Source organism: Pangasianodon hypophthalmus, chromosome 3, assembly GCF_027358585.1.
Source record: "Pangasianodon hypophthalmus isolate fPanHyp1 chromosome 3, fPanHyp1.pri, whole genome shotgun sequence".
In the NCBI taxonomy this organism is placed as follows: Eukaryota; Metazoa; Chordata; class Actinopteri; order Siluriformes; family Pangasiidae; genus Pangasianodon; species Pangasianodon hypophthalmus.
In genome coordinates, this window is record NC_069712.1 from 22,884,883 (window position 1) to 22,903,936 (window position 19,054).

At 40.6% G+C, this 19,054-nt stretch overlaps 1 protein-coding gene across 6 annotated transcripts in view; it reads left to right on the plus strand.

The window, feature by feature from the left end:
- LOC113538739 (KH domain-containing RNA-binding protein QKI) overlaps positions 1-19,054 on the plus strand; it is a 67,330-nt gene that overhangs the window by 39,678 nt on the left and 8,598 nt on the right. For all 6 annotated transcript variants that reach the window (XM_034302654.2, XM_026934084.3, XM_026934075.3 and 3 more), the window contains exons 4-5: positions 550-693; positions 18,485-18,572. In XM_034302654.2, coding sequence (XP_034158545.1) covers positions 550-693; positions 18,485-18,572 — 232 coding nt within the window. The remainder of the gene's footprint in view (positions 1-549; positions 694-18,484; positions 18,573-19,054) is intronic.

Here is a 19,054-nt window from a genome sequence, read left to right on the forward strand (position 1 = left end):
GCAGGAAGGCAGTGAGTGTTTTGTTTGTTTACTCTGGTAGCTGTGGAAGCTCCTGCCGCTCCGTGTTATGAGCTTCTGTTTGTGCCTTGTGATGCTTCCTTTGTATATCAGCACATTACACCATAGCATGTGTAAAACATCTTGTCCTTGGTGCAGGAACCAGATCAAAGTCATGGTACCGCTTTCTGTTTCATTTTATGTTTATTTCCATGTCCTTTCCTGTTGCATTCTTGCTGGTTCTGTTCTCAGCTGGAGAAGTGAAAACAATGTACATTGTTTTGGTCCCCTCCAGGTCTTGAGCAGTGAGATCTAGCAGCAAACTAGAATGCAGGATGCTAAAGTTCAAACAGCAAACACTCCCTGCTCTCTGATCACGGCTTTCATGTATAAATTAAAATTCACTCTACTTCAGTCACAAAGCTGAAGAATATTGTTTTATCCTTGTTCATTTTATTTATTCTTATTTAGCTTCTGGTGATTAATAAACGGTGTATCAGTTGCACCATGCTTGCATAAGGCTACACATTAATCTCCCGTGTTTCATTCCAGGAGGAGCAGAACCGCGGCAAGCCCAACTGGGAACACCTGAATGAAGACCTGCACGTCCTAATCACAGTAGAAGATGCTCAGAACCGTGCTGAGATCAAGCTCAAACGAGCCGTAGAGGAAGTCAACAAGTTGCTGGTGCCTGCGGTAAGTAGCTCTCACGTCACTTCCTGCTGCAGCTTGTGACTTTTATTTTTGCTCCAAAATGTTGCACAGGATAATTATTTTTACTACTGAAATTAAAATATCAGCATGACAGAGTGTCATAAGACAAAAGTTCATTTTGGCTGGTATGTGATATGAACTTTGTTTTGTTAATAGAGAATTTTAGTGTAAGTAAAAATGGTATTTGGCATGATTGCACAGGAGTTATATTTAAAGTACTGAGTATAAATGTCTGTGTGTTATGTATCAGATTGTGTGTATCTTAGTGTATGTGAGAGTTTCTTGTGTCTCCTGCCCTGACCGATGAGTTTATTTTGCAGCTTCTCCAGGTCTTTGGGTGGTTATTAGACTATTCATTTCATTCAGAATGGCATCGTCACATCACCAGACAAAGTGTGTGCCCTTTAAAACCAATTATCAATGATTGCACTACTTGGCATTCCACTGTACACTGTAACAGAGTAGCTGATCATCCCAAGTGTCAGCTTTATCCTTGCTACTGACAGTTTTGTTTTACTGGTCAAATTGTGTGTTTAATGGATGCCTGTGTGTGTTTGGTGCTATTCTTTTAGCAACTCCGCAGTTCCTCTTTTTGTTTCCATTCGCTGTCATGTCACTTGACAAGTAGGAAATGAAATTTACCCTCATCATGCTTGAGAAAGTGGAAGTGCTCCTCACTGCTGCTGCAATTGAGTAATTGGTTTAGATCACTAACATTCTTTAGACGTGGCCTTTTAAACATTTTCATTGGTGCTAATAAGAACATCAGAAGGAAGTTCTCATTCCAGTGACCACAGAGTCAGGAGTTTCATTTGAATCCATTCTGGATTGAGTCACTATACCCCTGTATGTGTAGTGTGTGGGTGTTATGGACATTGCACAATGCATTTATTTATGCATCATTATTTAAATGGAACTGAGGTGTCTGAAATACCAGATATGTATGACTTATTTTACTCAGCAGGACTCGGCTAGGTCACGTGATACGTAAGGCTGAGGTCCAGTGATGTGCTAGTAGCTTCATGTAGGTCATGGTTATTGGATTACATTGGAGCTGCCACTGATGAATTCAAAGCTATGGGATGTCTGCTAACAGCTAGGGCATGACCAGAGGCCCGCTATGTTGATTTCATTAGCTACAAGGCATTAATGAAGAACACAAGACTCCAGTGCCTATCACTGTAGCACCTGGCTGCCCACAAACTGTGTGTATTAGCACTATTCGTATGTAGGCCTACATTCATTTACATGAGTTTCCAGTGAGATTTTGTGTGACACATTTTTGTGTGTGTCAAATAAAAAGTTCACCCGGAGGAACTGAGAACTGAACTCGTGTTCCTACATCACTTTTGCATCTTACAGAAGATTTCTAGCCAGCCATACTACAATCGATGCATCATTTAGAGCTATTCCCTGAAGTAACCAGACCAAACAACACAGGTGTCATGGTGACTTTTTTTTGGTATCATTTAACTGAGAGCCACCTCTGTGAATGGAGTTTTGTTGAAGTTCAGAGCAGTATCAGTGCTACACCTGTATCATTATCATGATATCTCTGGTCTTATATCCAGCAACACTGATCAGTCTCCTCCCACCGGGACATAGCAGCAGTTTGAAGAGATAAGGTTAAAGAAACCCCACGGTAGCCATCATGACTACAGAACCCACTTCCACAAACTTCCCTATGCCTTTGAATCAAGTGTGAGGGCAATAGCATTGACTTTTCAACTAAATATTGATTCATTGTTTTAAATAGTATTTAATATATTAATTATGTTTTCCAAAAATCTTCTTCCTTAGTTAATCTGATTTCTTTTTGTTGCTCTAAAAATGTCAAAGCACTAATCACTCAAGTACTCCAGCAATATATGTGACTTGATATGAGCAGAAAGATAACTATCCATTTATGTGACATCTTGCCTGTGAACATACTCCAGTAACTGACGGTGATTCTTCACTAAAACACGAGTAGAATACAACACTAATAATGATGGAGTTTTCAATAAATATAACTCAAGTTATTTAACTATTAAGATGGATTTAAATGATAGTGTATTTGCTATCTAAACTAGACATAGTAGACTTATTAGATACCGTGTGTAACACGGTGGCACAACGGGTAGCAGTGCCACCTCACAGCTACACTATATGGTCTAAAGTATGTGGACACCTGACAAATCACACCCATGTGTGCTTGTTGAACATATTTCATTCTTTCTTAATGCCACCGTGAATTCTTAATGCTACATTCTAGACAAATGTGTGCTTCAAAATTTGTGGCAACAGTTTGGGAAAGGTCCACATATGCTTGTGATGGTCAGGTGTCTAGATACTTTTGGCCATACAGCGTCCCCAGTTTGATCCTGAGCTTGGGTAACTATCTGTGTTGAGTTAAAGCAATTACTGAAGATGATTGAATGAATGAATGATACCTTATGTGGTACCTAACCTGGCTATGGTGAACATATGTTACTTTACTTTTAATTTTATTACAGGTGGCTTTCTCAGACCCAAGTAATGCTGTGCACAAAGACTGGCAGTACGTGTCCACCTTCAAGTCTGCTGTGTCGCATACTATTTAATGAAGAGCTGTGCTGTATCCAGGCAGTGTTTGATGACTGTGGTGCAGTGAAATCTGCCTCACTGTGTGGCAGTAAAAGATCAAGCTCAACTTTATATATTATTTAACTTTTTAACATTTAACTTTTAGTTCTGACTGGCTGGATGGCTCTCTAGATAATTACCAGTGAAGGAGAAGCTTTACCAGGTCCACCACGTTCTTCACTCTCCTTCTTTCTTTCTGTTAGGTTACTGCTGCTCTGTTCTACTCTTCTCTCTACCGATCAATGTCTCTTTCCCACTCCCTTTCAATGTCCTCACCCCTGAACCCTTCATGATCACAATGCTAATTTTTTTTTTTTAAACTGGGACAAAATGTACTTGGGTGGTCCTTCGTTTATATCGGGTGCCTTCAAAGTATGTATGGGAAACAGTGACTTCGCTCTTGGCTTCCAGAGACTCGTCTCAGAGAAGGAGATAAAAAGACTCTGTTTTTTTCTCCGTTTGCATTAAGAGCTGCTAGTGTTCTGCTCCAGCTCATCAAGTGCATGCCATAATCCCCACTGAAATTTACATACAGATTGAAGGAGTTCCATGGTACTGGATCTCTGAGCTGTGCTCCCAGACAGGCAAATGAGGCAACCCAATGACGACAGCCGTTGTGCGAAATGTGCTGTCTTTAATGACACACATTAGCAGCGGTCCTGTTGTGCCAGTACTTAGCTGCCGGGTCATTAGAAAACAATGTTTCAGTGTACCACACATGGGCTGGCAAAAAAGGCAGCTTTAGACAGAAGTATGTGGTCTACCTGTCCACACGGAGTGATAGCTTACGTCATCCAATCCAACTGTCATTGTCATCATCATCATCATCATCATCATTATCATCATCGTCATTACACCTGTAATCAGAAATCATGTTTCTGCAGTAGGCTTGGTGCTGACAGGAGCACAGTGGTCAACCGGATGCTGGTAACACAGTCAAAAGCAATTATCATCAGTGGCTTTGTGACAAAAATACAAAATGCCTTATTGCAGACAATCACATCTGATTGTGCTGACAGAAGCAGCAGTTCATGCAAGCACACTCATGCACTTACTGCACATGACACTAATCTTACACACAAAGTTACAGTTAAATGTGTCAGCCAGGTTCAGCTTGTGTCACCTTCAGAGCCATAGACATACTTTGAAGTTGGGAGGCCAGTGTACTATTGCTTTTCGCACATATGTCTTTTTGATGTTTGACAGACACTTTTTTCTTGCTCTGTAAGTACTAAATACCGTTGTATTCCTTTTCTTGGCATCTGTGCTCAGAACTATACAGAAATGGACTGAGGTGCACAACTTCAGCATGAAATTACACTAACTTCCTAGAGAAACAATCTTCAGGGAAAAAAAATTTATGTTCTTATTGAGAATATAAGCTGCTGGTCTGTTTTCTAACCAGCCAGAGAAAGTAAATCTCTCACCGATGTTACTCCAGACCAAGCCAGCTCTAAATGCTCATCGCTGAAGGGGCTACTTTAATTAAAGTTCTGTCCATCAGCCTTCCTACTGTGGCTCCCAGCCATAGTCAGGACAGATAGAGACAGCTTTAATTGTCATTGCTGGAGATAAAGTGGAATTTAAAATGGAGGTTTGAGGAGGTTGCAGGAGCTATTCACAAATATGCGGTGCAAACACATGGGCCATCAGCTGTCAGAGAACCGAGGACACTGGGAAAACACTGAGGAGCTGTGGATTATCCCTAAGAGCCGATCACAGCATGTCAATCACACAGCTCTTCCCGCTTCAGTTAACAGAGCTCGTGCTCAGCAATTGTACGTCAGTGCTTGTGACCTCGAGGGAACCAGCGGATGTTACTCTGTTCTCAGTCTAGTCATTGCATCAGTTTTAGGCCTGATTCCAGGATATCACTGTCTCACTGCCTTACACTCTTACCACACACACACACTCTCTCTCTGAAATACACACTGAACCATGTTCACCTTCTCTGGCTCTCTCGTTTTCCCCACTGTTTTGGATTCAGAGCCGTGCGTGAGCCTAACAAATCTCCTTCTGCCTAGAGGATGCAAGTAACTAGCTGTGTATCTGGGTGGAGGGTTCTGGACTTCAGCTTGGGGATTCCCGTCTCAAGCACGTTCCAAGCATGCTCTCACAAATGCAAGAATGAACACACAAAAGCTCGCATCTCTATGATAGAGCACAAGTGGATGTAAAATGAGAAGAGTCCCTGTGGTGGGCGAGAGGAGCCACCATTGCTGTTTGTGACAAGGTGTGCGTTTATGAGTGCAGCTGAATGGAGAAATAAAGGGCCCAGTGGTTTGTGGGAGTTCCCATCTGTTCTCTGTGCAGCACAATAGGCTCCCTCTTGCATGACATGTTTTTGTGCCGCTTGCTGCTTCTCTGAGTGCTCAGCCCAGCTGCCCAGGCAGGGAGCCTCTCTTTCAACATAGCCCCTGCTTCTCTGACTGGAAATGGGGCTGTGTGTGTGTGTGTGTGTGTGTGTGTGCATTAGGAACTTAGGACAATATGAAGAATACAAATTGGTTTATAGCAACAAGATTTGTGGTGTGTTACATTGCACAGATTTTCCTTCTTTCTCACAAGTAAGAAAATTATTCAATATATTGTATTTACGATATTAGTTAATCAATAAACTAAATGTTATCATTTAAAAAATTTCAGTTCTTCCTCTGGCATCTGTTCTAACTCAGATTGCCAGAGTGACTGGCCATTTTTTGTATATCATTTTAGATATATGGGTTATAACTGACTTCTTTAGTCCAACTCAAAGGTCATCACACATCTGCAAAAAAAAATCTGCTTGATTTTTCTGTATGTTTTGGATTGTTGTCTTATTTCTTTTTTAAATTCTGGAATTGTTATCTTTTCATATTTGCTACGATAAATTGTAATATTTTATGTAAAATTGTAATTTGCCTTTTTCACCCATGAAGGATGCAAACTTTTGCACTCAAATGAACAAAAGGCTGTAAAGTGGTTTACATTTTTATGTTCCACGGCTGTGAACACTATAACTATTTCACCTTCTGTCTCAACACCAGTGGGACAATATGCCCAAGTCAGTGTCCATGACTTGGTGTATGTCTTTGGTAGATGTGTGAACAGCAGGCACTTCTTCTCTCTGGTCACATGATTGAGTAGTCATCCAGGTCTTTGAGGCTGAGGGAGCATCAAAAGGCCTTTTGTTTACAAGTGGAGTGTGGAAATCCTGAGCCGAGCTTTCAGCTCCTGTAGGGCTAGATATAATGCTCCCAGTGGGGCTCCCTCCCCTTCCCTGGCTTACTCTGTCTCCCTCTGTCCCTGTTTCTCTTTCTCCTCTTTCTCCTCTACTTTACCTTATTACAGCCTATCTCTATCTATGCCAATGCATACACTTTTCTTTCTGTTTCATATGTCTACTTTATTGAGTAACATGTTGTGCTTTGCAACCAAAGTAAGTAAATTACAGTTTCCCTGGGAAATAAAAGCATTCTTTAATGCAACCTTAGAGAATGCATTGCCTTGGAGACCTGTTAAGAGGCTCTTACCCCATCTCTCAAGTATAAGTTCATATGAGCATGAGACAGAGGGGCTTTAATCCTCCGGCCAAGGCCACTTTTCCGAACTTGCTTTGCCCTGGTAACAAGGACCACATAATGCTCACTCAATGATTCACATTCATACACCCTCATACTTCTCTGACCTGTGTCTGCTGAATAACACTTTAATCCTAGTGCAAGTGAAGAGAAGCTGTAGGCTTCGAAATGGATTCAGTTCCACAGTTATGTAGACGTGCTCTGGAACACAAGGCTGCCCCAGGCGCCACACAAACAAAATGTCACCAGTTGAAATAGAGGCACCTGTTCGCAACATGTCCACTTTGTCAGCATGCATCACTTTGTGAAACATCTCTTCTGAGCCTCTAATACACAACTCGACTCTGCCAAATGCTGAACAGCTTTTTCTTCTGAGCAGTCAACAGTATGCTGTCATTCATAGGGTTCATAGGGTTTTGAAATTCTCAGGCTATTCTCCAATGCTGAACACATAAGGAGCTATTTATATTTTGTCTAAACGGACTGTGAGATTTTAGTCTTTATTGCATATACTTTCAGGTCCATAAGTATTTGGACAGTGACACAATTTTTTGTAATTTTGTAATCCATTGCGGTGGTGTACAGATGCAAAATTGCACAAGCTGCGTCACTGTCCAAGTACTTATGGGCCCGACTGTATAAAAGTGAATGGTGAGTTACTACCTTTGGTGTAGGGTTCCCTTAGATCCAAATAAAAGCACTGACAACTGCAATGGGTCTATTTTCTACAATGGGTCTATCTGTGTAATAGATAGATGATACAGACACTTCTGTTAAAATCACAGATCTGGCTCTCTCGAGCAGTCAGGGCGAAAGCATATGAAGTGAAGACACATGAAAGATTTCTTTTGCCCAAGTCACTTGCTCCAGGACTCCGTTGTCTAAACGTTAGAATCCAAAGGATTTTTTTTTCTTTTTCTTTTTTTTTTGGATCGTTACATTTAGAGATATCTCTGAGAGCTGTCACATCATGTAACAGCAGAAAGCAATGATGTAGAACAGAGGTCCTTCATTTTAAAGAAATTTGTCCCCAGCTCTTTTCATGAAAGACAGCAATTTCTCAGCATTTTCACATCCTTCTCTCAGATCATTATCCATTTATATCACAGGCACTTAACAATGCTTTTCATTCAGACTGGGACAGGCTTTGTCTCTCACAGAGATTTTGAATTTGGGTGGAATATTCTATAAGATGCCATGCATTTTTGCAGGCCTAATTGACTCAAATCTGTTTCTTGAGTGTGTGTGTGCGTGTGTGTGTGTGTGTGTGTGTGTGTGTGTGTGTGTGACAGCTTTTGGCTTCTGGTCCTGCTGGAAAGATGAGAGGATTCCATCTGTGTGATGTCAAAGAGCTGTTTTTCCACTCCTTTCTTTCTTTTCTTTTCCTGTTTTTTATTTCTTTGTAATGTTTTTGACTTTGTGGCTTTGTCACAGCACTTCTCTTGTGCATATTTTTTTGCATCTGAGGCTGCCCTTTATGAGGAGTGAGGGATGGCAAGGCATGTTATTATATAGAGAGAGGACTGGACCATCTGGACCATTTCTAAGAGTGCGAATTATAAAATGGAGGAAAGGGAGAGATAATGTTTTAATTTGAACCTGTGTGTGTGTCTGTGTGTCTGTGTGTGTGAGTGAGTGTATCAGTTCCTGAACGATAAAGTTAGTTTTCCTGGCTGTCAGTCATGTGAGCAGTTAGCTAGCTTTGAATGAATCTCTCTCTCTCTCTCTCTCTCTCTCTCTCTCCCTCTAGTATTTTTCTCAGTTCAAAGTCAGTTTGATGTATGAATCTTCCTCCCCCTTTTATTTATGCTTCTTTAATTTCAGTCAGGAGATCACTTCTAGTGAAAACTAGTCACTTCTTTAAATTGCATTGACATTACAAATATATGTTTGTGTATTTTTAGTCATTTTTGTGTATGTTTTAGTCTGCTTAGTTTCTTGTTCTTTATGCTAAATTTTCAGACCGAGCACAGTGTATTCCTGTGCAGGTCTAGCGTGCACAACAACTGTAAATTGTAAAAGGATCTGAATTGGCATCAATGGCTCTTTTAAGCAATTTCCAAGAGGGATGACCCTGGATCTTTAGCACATCATTTTACATGAGTGAAAAGATAGATGAAGCAGCAAACATAGACAGTATTAAGATGAGAATTGTGCTATTTTTTCTTGAAACAGTCATGACTATAAAATCACTTTATCTTAATATTGCAGCAGCATGGAAGTAAATGAAGCAATATAAAATATATCGAGTGAGTATTAGTTTGCATATTATGTAATTTAGAGGATATGACTACAAGAATCACAATCTACATGTGTAATTTTTATGTATGAGCGGGACCAGATCACAATTAAAGCTATTAGCAGGAGAGACTTTTTGTACGTTTTTCTCACATTTAGGCCACTGTCAATGAAATATCTTTTCAGAAGGAGGTCTCTGTGGTGAATAAAGTGAATCCATCAAATCAGGATAGGGTGGCGTCTCTGCGTTTCTGTCAATCATATTGCCTGTCACTGTGGAAAGATCCTCAGACCATCTATCCTAGGCAGAATTCCTGATACACACCCAGAGGGACACATCCACCTTTTCTTCTCTCAGAGCCAATTAGCACGAATGTACTTAGTATTAAAGGCCAAGCCCTTGGAGTTTCTTCCTCAGTGGCCTGCCAGTGGGCATCTCAGACACAGACCCACACTAATTAGCTAATCAGTTAAGCACACTCTCAGTTCTTCCCATTTCTTCTCTTGCTTTTTTTTCTCTCTTTCCTATCCTGTGCTATAGTGACCCTGAGGATTGAGTCATGTTCCACACAGGCAGGAAAGTCTGTTTCCCTGTTTGCTGGTCTAATTTTATGTGTGTGTGTGTGTGTGTGTGTGTGTGTGATGAACAAAGTATAGGCATGTTCTTGTCCATGCACTTCAAGCTTTAGAAAGGTTTATGCTTTCAGCCGTCTTGTATTGTTCAGACAGACAATGCACACTCCTCCAGCTGAGTAATAAATAAACCTCGGATGGTTCTGTGGAGTTCATTTTGCATCATAATTTGATGTTTCACATAATAATAACTAAACATTGTCTCCTATCTCTCTTAAGCATTCTATTTCTCTCTTGTTCTCTTTACTACTGTAAAACATTTAAGCTTTTCAGTAACACTTTATATTTTCCTTAAGTTTCCTTTAACTGATATTAAAGGAAATTGTTAAGCACGTACTTCAGCATCAATACACCATAAATTAACAAAATAACTAACACTTGCATTATTCTTGAATTCTTCCTTTCCTTTTGGCATATTTTCCACAGGTGGACATGCTCACAAACATGAAACGAAACACCATTTTTTAGTTGATTTATATTCACCGTTACAAAATGTGAACTATATTAATATTAGTATATGTTTCATGACCAGTCTACTGTTTGTGGGATGACAGCAGCATATTCTCTGTAAACAGCTACCAGTGCAATTACATTACAGTGCTGTTAACGTAACATTCATTCATTCATTCATCTTCAGTAAGTGCTTTATTCTAGTCAGGATCATTGTGGTTCCTGAGCCAGTCCAGGACTTAGCATAGCCAGTCCAGGACTTAGCATAGCCAGTCCGCTTACCTGCATGTTTTTGGCAGGTGTGAGGAAATCAGAGAACCAAACCATCACATGGTTTTTAATTTGCTGTTAAATAACTTTGCTCCTCTAAAGAATAGTTTACAGATTTAATAATACTAGATGTAATCATAGTGGGTTTAGTAACTAGCTACTGAACTGCCCCATGCTGTAGGTTAGTGTCTGTTAGTTCTAGCATTAGTGACTGGGCTATACATGGTGCTGGCCCTATTAGTTGTTATTAAATATTTTGCTTTAACTGCAACCCAGTGGATAGGCTCAAGACACTCGTATGACCATGAGTATTGGTGGCTAATCATAACACAGACAGTAGCTAATTTTAACGTCGAATTTAATCATATTTATATTAACTGTGCTTTTGTATTATAACTACTACCTGCAATTTTCCTGCAGAAATTATATATTTAGTCCTCCTTCGCTGTTATAATAACCTTCATTCTTCAGGGAAGGCTTTGCACTAGATTTTGGAACCTGGCTGTGGGAATTTGCCCATTCAGCCACAAGAGCATTAATGAGATCGGGCACTGATGTCAGACGTGTTGGCCTGGGGCACATTCGGCGTTCTACTGCATCCAGAATGCTGATTGTCATCTAGTAAAGGTGTTCAGTGGGGTTGAGGTCAGGGCTCTGTGCAGGACACTCGAGTTCTTTCACTCCAGCACTCAAACCTTGTCTTCATGGAGCTCGGTTTGTGCACAGGGGCACTGTCATGCTGGAACAGGTTTGGGCCTCTTCCAGTAAAGGTAAAATTGTAATGCTACAGCATACAGAGACATTCTATGTAATTGTGTGCTTCCAACATTGTGGCAACAGTTTGGAGAAGACCCACATATGGGAGTGATGGTCAGGTGTCCCATACTTTTGGCCATATAGCGTGTGTTGTGTGAAATGGCATTTGCTTGAGCAGGTGTCAGAGAACAAAATTCCTGTCGACCAATATATATATGATTTACGATTTTTTCCAAGACCCACTCACCCTGAAGAAAAGGGGAAAAAGATATAGTTAAAAAAGGGAGAAAGACTAGTAAAGAGAGGGAGTGTTTATTTGCAACATCTTTTTAGAGTTGGATACTTAATATTTTTGCTTGCAGTTCTTGCAATTTTGTTTAATACTGTTGGCACTAAATTAACTCCATACTTCAGTGGTAATGGGCAATTTAAATCAGACATATATTAGAGTTGCCTCATTATCTCTGGGCATTTTCTAGACATCAGATTACTCACACTTTCTTCTCTACGTTTACGCACCAGGGATTTTAAACATCAGACAGAGTATTTGCTTCTCTTCAGTTAGCAAGTTAAACTGCCCTATTATGAGTTGTGCTGCAAGTCTGATTAACATCAAGGATGCAGTTGTTCTCAAAAGCGTAGAAACTGAATGTAACCAATGATGGACATATGTGTGTGTGTGTGTATACAGATGGGTGAGAAATTAAAGGAAACTCAAGTCTCTGGAACTGTCAACAAGGAACAAGGGATAAACTCAGTTACTTTTAAACAAAATATTCCCTCAGTTTGTGTATTGATGATGGTACAGGAGTGAGCCGTATAACATGTCACTCCACAATCTAGCGTAGTTGTTCAGCAGGGCTGGTGACTGCGAATGCCATATGATTCAGTGAGCCCTCATTCCCTGGGGAAGGGGACATTGTGAACCATGTGACCGCTCCTATCAGGATAGAAATGTTTCATCATTGGATAAAGGAGATCAGTCAGAGTAACTTTGTATTGACTTGCAGTGACCCTTCTGTTTAAAGGGGACAAGTGGACCCACTTCCCCTGTGTAAAAATCCTGTTTGTTATGCTGTAGGAGGAGCAAAATTCTTCCCACAGCATAACAAACAGCATTTTTACACACACACTCCTCTCTCTCTCTCTCTCTCTCTCTCTCTGTCTTTCTCTGTGTCTTTGTGTCTGAGAAAAAGGTAAGAGAGGGAGAGAAACTGGAAATCTGACTTTTTTTCAGTGTTTCAGTAGGATGGGTCACCTGAGTTGGGTTTGTGCAGCCACAGTGGAAACTTACTCTGCATTTCTCCTTTCCACCTGTCAGAATGCCACTGGCGCTAAACGTCACGATAGTTTCTCTAAGAGCTCCAGGCGGAGGAGATCAGGGGATAGCAGTTAAAGCTCAGGGTTACACAAGGAAAAAGCACTGTGTAGAGACAGGAAGGGCTGGAGATGGGATGAGGTGACTATATGGTTGTGTGTGTGTGTGTGTGTGTTTGTGTGTGTGTGTCCACGTACATTCAATAATAGCAGCTGTGTGCACTGGAAGTGAGAGACACTCTTGAAGCTCTGGCATTAGGTTTCCATTCACCCGAGCCCCTGTCCTGATGATTCTGACTCAGCCAATCACAGTGTCTCTCTTTATTTCAGTCTCCTCCAATCTTTGTCTGATGGGCAACCTGCATCACTGACCTTGAAAAATTATTGCATACTACTAACAAGATCACACATCTAATAGGATCAAGCTGAGAGATGTTCCAAATCTGATCATGTTTTAACCCATTTTGTATTTTCTAAGTTCTAAGTTAAGGCTTGATTTTTATTGTCCTGGGTTCATCTTAACCCCAGAGAGAGAGAGAGGGAGCAAGAGAGAGAGAGAGAGAGAGAGAGAGATGCAAAAATAACAAAAATAAGTAACAAGAATGCAAAAATGAATTATTACAAGAAAAGAGCCCTAAGTCCTCAATCTCAGAACTCCAAGCACACAGCTTAAAGGTAACAGTTTAATACAAGCACAAAACCTAAAGGGCCATACTAATCAAACCAATACGTCTTTTATAAACATGCCTACCACACTCTTACAACAGTGATGTAGTAGCAACTAGAGTGTGATTTCTCAGTTTAAATACTGGAGAAGCTCCTACTGATGATGCACCCTGGAGGTGGAAATAAAACCTTAAAGAACTGTTTTAGGATTTGCTAGTCTAGGCTTACGCTATATAACAGTTAAATTTACTCTACATGATATTAAACTGCCAGAGTATCTAGAGAAGTTTACTCTGATTATAGTGTATTTCCAGACCTGCCAACCTTGACACTACAGGGTGTCCCAAAAGTCTCCGTACATAGGGCACCATGCACGCCAGCAGCACATCGGTTGTGCCTTTGTCAGTGGATGTTCGGGGACGTCCCCTTCTCAGTTGGTCCGCAAACAATTCCAATCTTTTTGAATTTGTTAATAAGTTAGGCAAGAGTGTCGTGTGTGATGTGCTTGCCATGTTTCCTGTTGCGAAGTCCATCACAACCTTGTGACAGCTTCCCGATCCAGCCATAAGAATGATTTCAACATATTCTACTTTGGCAAAGGGATTCTTAAATGTATATATATACAGTATATATATGTATACTATATATGTATACACCAAAAGAGAAGTCATTTCCTCCCCAAAAATGAGAGATGAGCCAAACAAGATATGAATCTATGATTTGTACAGGTGTTTTGAACTCTTCGATATTAACTGACGCCGCCTGGAAAACAAATCCCCACCCCCATCTCATTCACCTTCACTTTCTGTCAAAGTAAATGGAGAATATTTTCAGTTCATTAATAAGAAATAAAATATATCAATGTACATTCCACTTAGCAGTTGACAAGTATACAGTTAACATGATTTAACTGTATTTATTAGGCATGCCACTGAAAACTTTCAGCTGAAAATGGTCAAAAACTACATTTTAAACCTCCTTAAACTTCAACCTGTGGAAATGTTTATTTTCCTGGGGTTTTTGTTTGCTTGTTTGTTTGGGGAGTTTACTATCAGTTCTGGAAGATGAAAACCATTTATCATGATTTTTTGTATATGGTTAATCACAAGAAGGGAAAAATCAGCATCGCACAAGCCTAATTGCCTTCTTAAGGTTATATTAAAAATATAGAAAGCTACTGCTAGTACGGGAAATGTCTGATTAAAAATGTCATTACTATTATAAAAACTATTGTTACAGTACATTAACTACCTCGGTTTGTTTGATTTACTTTATACGTTCTTTGATCCAGTGTGTACAGAAGAAGAACTAGGCCATTACTTACCTAATGATTGGGTCTTTGCAGTTATGTCAATAAATATATGAGATATTTTGCAGAATGTATTCTGAGTAGTTACAGAACACTGTTACTGTAAATATGACAATGATACAAATATGAATTCTGACAAAAGGCTGAGGCTGAGATAATATTAAAGAACCAGAATTGTACATTACTTTGCAAATAACGTAAATAATAGTTTAATCCCAGAATGCCCCTTTAAGTGGGTGTACAACCTGTAGAGAAAGTGGTTGAATGAGTAGAGAGAGAGAGAGACACACACACACACAAAGAAAGAAGAGAAGGAGTCAGAGTCAGCCTGACAGCTGGTGATGGAGAGTTAGGCAGGCAGGCATTGTACTCCAAAGGTCATTATGGTCCCAGCCTGAATAGCTCCAGAGTGATTCCTCTTTATGCAGACAGACATTAAAAGCATTCCACTGCAGCTGAACTACGCTGTAGCCCCACTATAAGTGCTCCAGTTTCCCTATTTTCCCCCTCGCACTCTACTTAGACCAATGCTTAGTGGCTGTATGATTACACTAATAAATCTCTGGATTTTTAATTCATTATTTGAAGGTCGTCAGCTACTTTATGTGTGCTCAGGCTGACAAATGTATGTGTCTTCGTTAGATGAAACTAATATTTATTGAAAATAAATATCCACTTGCAGCTAGCATGATCTGTGTGTACCCTAGAATTCAGAATGTTATGTCTATTCTTTCACGCGTCTACTATCTCATAGATCAGGGCACATTCATTATACTATAATATCATAATACCATACTATTTTAATAATAGCATGATGGTTGAGATAATATCGATTGTGATGCTCGGTATATGATCACTTCATTTTGCCAGCGAGTTTTCAGGAAAACCCAAGCTTGTTAGGTTGCTGTTACATCGCTTTTTTCTTTTAGCTAGTTGCTGTGAGCCGTCTGACAAATAGTTTTTGGGCAGCCGTTTTGTGTTGTCTAGTTGCTGGGAGCCTTCTGACAAAGTTTCTGCACAGCCTGAGATTTGTATTGTGCTTTTGAAAATACTTCAGCGCTCCACACAAGAAAAGACAAGCGGCTGAACCCCACGGCGCCTGGTGGAAAACCGAGAATAAGATTTAGCAGCTTTGGCATGCTGGAGCATTCTTTATATTAAACTGAGATCAACCATATTGATGTTTGCTACAAGCGTCAGGAGCCCCACACACACACACACACACACATATATACACGCGCGCACACACACACACACCCGCACACACACGCACACATACACTGGCATAATCACTTAGGCTTTGTGCAGCTTTGTCTGGCACGATTGTGCTGTGCATGCAGGAAGGCCCTGGGCTGGGCAACTTTGTCACAGAAAAAGTGAGTGAGAGAGCGAGGTTGAAGGAGACAGGATGTGGATGGAGGAGTGAAAAGGCAGAGGGAAAAGAGAACTATAGGGTGCAGCAGACAGATAGAGAGAACAGTGGGTGCATGAGTGCGAGTCAGCAGGTCTGTAATAGATTACTAAGGTGTGTGCCAAACTGACAACTGACTCACTTTCTGCTGTAAAGAGGTGAGCAGAGAGAGAGAGAGCCATAAGAGCTGAGCACCAGTGTGGAGGAAGAGTAAAAAGTGGATGGAAAGAGGAATAAATTACAGTGTGAATTAGAGGATTTACTCCACAGCTCTCTCTAACGTCTGTGCTGGATTTGGTTGGGAGCTCAGGTTCAAGTTGTGTGTGAATAAAAGACATTTAGCGAGAAAGTGTCAGAAAGTCACTTGCACGTCTGTGTGCATGCGTGTTCCGCCACTGTTCCAGCCACACAGATAAGATATGTGTAAATATAAGATATTTGCTTTAATTAGATTTGAATTGGGATTTGTTCCACTCTATTCCAAGTAGAATAGTTTAAAAGATTATTAATTGCCTAATGATTCATTAAATCACTCAGAAGTTGCATTAAATCTCTCAGAAGTGTGTGTGTGTGTGTGTGTGTGCATGTGTGCATGTGTGGGTGTATGTGTGTGTGTGTGTGTGTGTATGAGCAAGAGAAAGAGAAAGGCAGCTTGTGTGTATTCAGTGTGTTTATAAGCACTGTATTGCCAGGCTTTGACACAATGCTATAATGACAGCACAGCTCCTCTCACTGGCTCATAGCGGATACTGCATCATCATACTGGCTCTGGACAGGTACCATATCAAAAAGCTGCTTTTCTTCATTTATTATCTTTTTTGCATGGCAGGATATGTATAAATTATGGTGCAAAAATGGTCCAGCGCATTTATTATGATAATTCATATATCAGCAATTTTGTTACTTATAATTTAGTATCTAAAGCCTTAAATCCTTACCTCTGTGTAGGTCACCGTCAGCGAAGTTCCCAAACTTTCCTGCTACTTTCCTAGAACTCATAAAGCCGAGTGTGTAAGTGGCCCTCTGTAACACTGAGCAAAGCAGCCAGCAGGCCCTGGAGGCCTCTCAAGGACAGTGCCCATTAGGCTGATTACATAAAGACAGAGAGTGATTTATAACAGCTCTCTCTCTCCCCCCACGATTCATCACAAGCCTCTTGACTTAATAAAGTATTGATATTTAGACATAGCCTGAGCAGGGGAGTGTTCTGGGACCTTGGAAGATCTCCGCAGCGGCGTGCTGACAGGCCACGAAATACATCTCTCCTTCTCCGTTTCATCTGGAGAGGACTCAAACAAATAAAAGATGAAGACGGATTGAAGTCGGAATGCATTACACTTGGCGAGTTAATTGCTGTAGCGGGCCTGAGCGACATCAAACAGAGCTGTGATGTGGGATGTAGAAAGAATAAGGAAACAGAAGTTTGTTGTTTTTCTGCCACTGTTCCAGCCACACAGATTAGATATATATATAAATATCAGATATTTTGCTCTAATTAGATTTTAATTGGTATTTATTCCACTTCATTCCAAGTAAAATAGTTTAAAAGATTGATAATTGCCTGTTGATTCATCATTAAATCACTCAGAAGTGTATGTGTGTGTGTGTGTGTGTGTGTGTGTGTGGTTTACTGTATTCCCACTCAAAACCTGGGATGTTGGTATACCTTTACTGTTAATGTTGGGTTTAGCATTATCATTCCATCTTGTATCCTTTATGTTATCACACTCTGGGGATTCATTCATTAGTGATGCATTTCTGAATTGCTCCCATTTACAGACATTTCTCCTATTATTCTACTTTGTTGACTGTAGATTGTTTGTCCTGTTGTTATTTAGCTGTATTAATGAGTTGTGTGAATTGTATTAATGAGTTTGTAGAACCTGGGGTGTGCGTGTGTGAAGAAGGACTCGGGAGGCAGGTGGACTTCGACAGAGCTTCGGGGCACGTTTTATTTTTTGGACTAGCACTTTCCTGCGTGCTTTCAACAACTCAACAGCTAAATAAACCGCAGTCCTAAATTTCCTGGGCTTTCTCCTCGCTCATGTTCACCAACACATTTCAAGCTCATGAGCAGGGCATGTGTGTGTGTGTGTTTTATGTGCAATCTCTATCAGCACTGTCCCTGTCTCGCTGGTTCATGGCGTTCTCACTTGAAAGGACAGACAGAGCACACGTAAGTAATCTTACCGTGATCACACACAGGTGAGAAACATCATGCGTTACCTGCCGGTTCATCCCGCCTCCTCTCGGTCTGCAGCTGATGCTCGAGCACACTCACCATGCCACAGAGTTTTATAAAACATCCACGTCAAAATGTGCCAGAGCTCTAAGCTACAAATAACTGATTGTGAAATGTCATTCTCGAGTGTCCTGATAATTTCTTGGATAATGATCTAGCATCTCATCCGAATGAATTGAAGATGCTAGATCATTCTGGGTCATGCTTCCACTGAATTACCACTGAATTCCCATGTAAAATGCATGTAAGGAAGGTGTTTTTTTTGTGTGTGTGTATATACCTCTAATTTAATTGCCACTCCTTTGTGTTTTTGCCAGGCTGAAGGAGAGGACAGTCTGAAGAAGATGCAGTTGATGGAGCTGGCCATTCTAAACGGCACCTACAGGGATGCCAACATTAAATCACGTAAGTGCCTCCTCATCTCTCTACAGGGATTTGTTTGTAACACAGTTTTTTTTTTACCAACAGTGCTGGTACTGTGAAAGGCCTGTGTGATCCCAGCTTTTACTAATGCCCAACACCGCACTCTCTGATAACCCTGATTCTCAGATAAGAGCACTCAACACTCGATAGTTTGATTCTAAATTGCCACAGAGAGCTGTATGCCTGCAAAAGCTTGCAAACACTCAAAAAGGTATGCAGTTAAAAAAAAAACATATTTTATATTTTTAGTCACTGAGCATTGCGTTATTTGGCTCTTTGCTATGTTGCTTTTGCAAATGCTGCTGTTGAAGTGCCACCCTTGTGGAGTTTTGTAATAGCTGTGGTATAAGTACCACTGGATTGGTTTCTTCCACCCTAACTAACTAAACTGGCTGCTCATGCTGACATGCTTTATGTGCCATGTACAGCTCATGGCTAATACTAACTCTTGTTTTGTCTCTCCT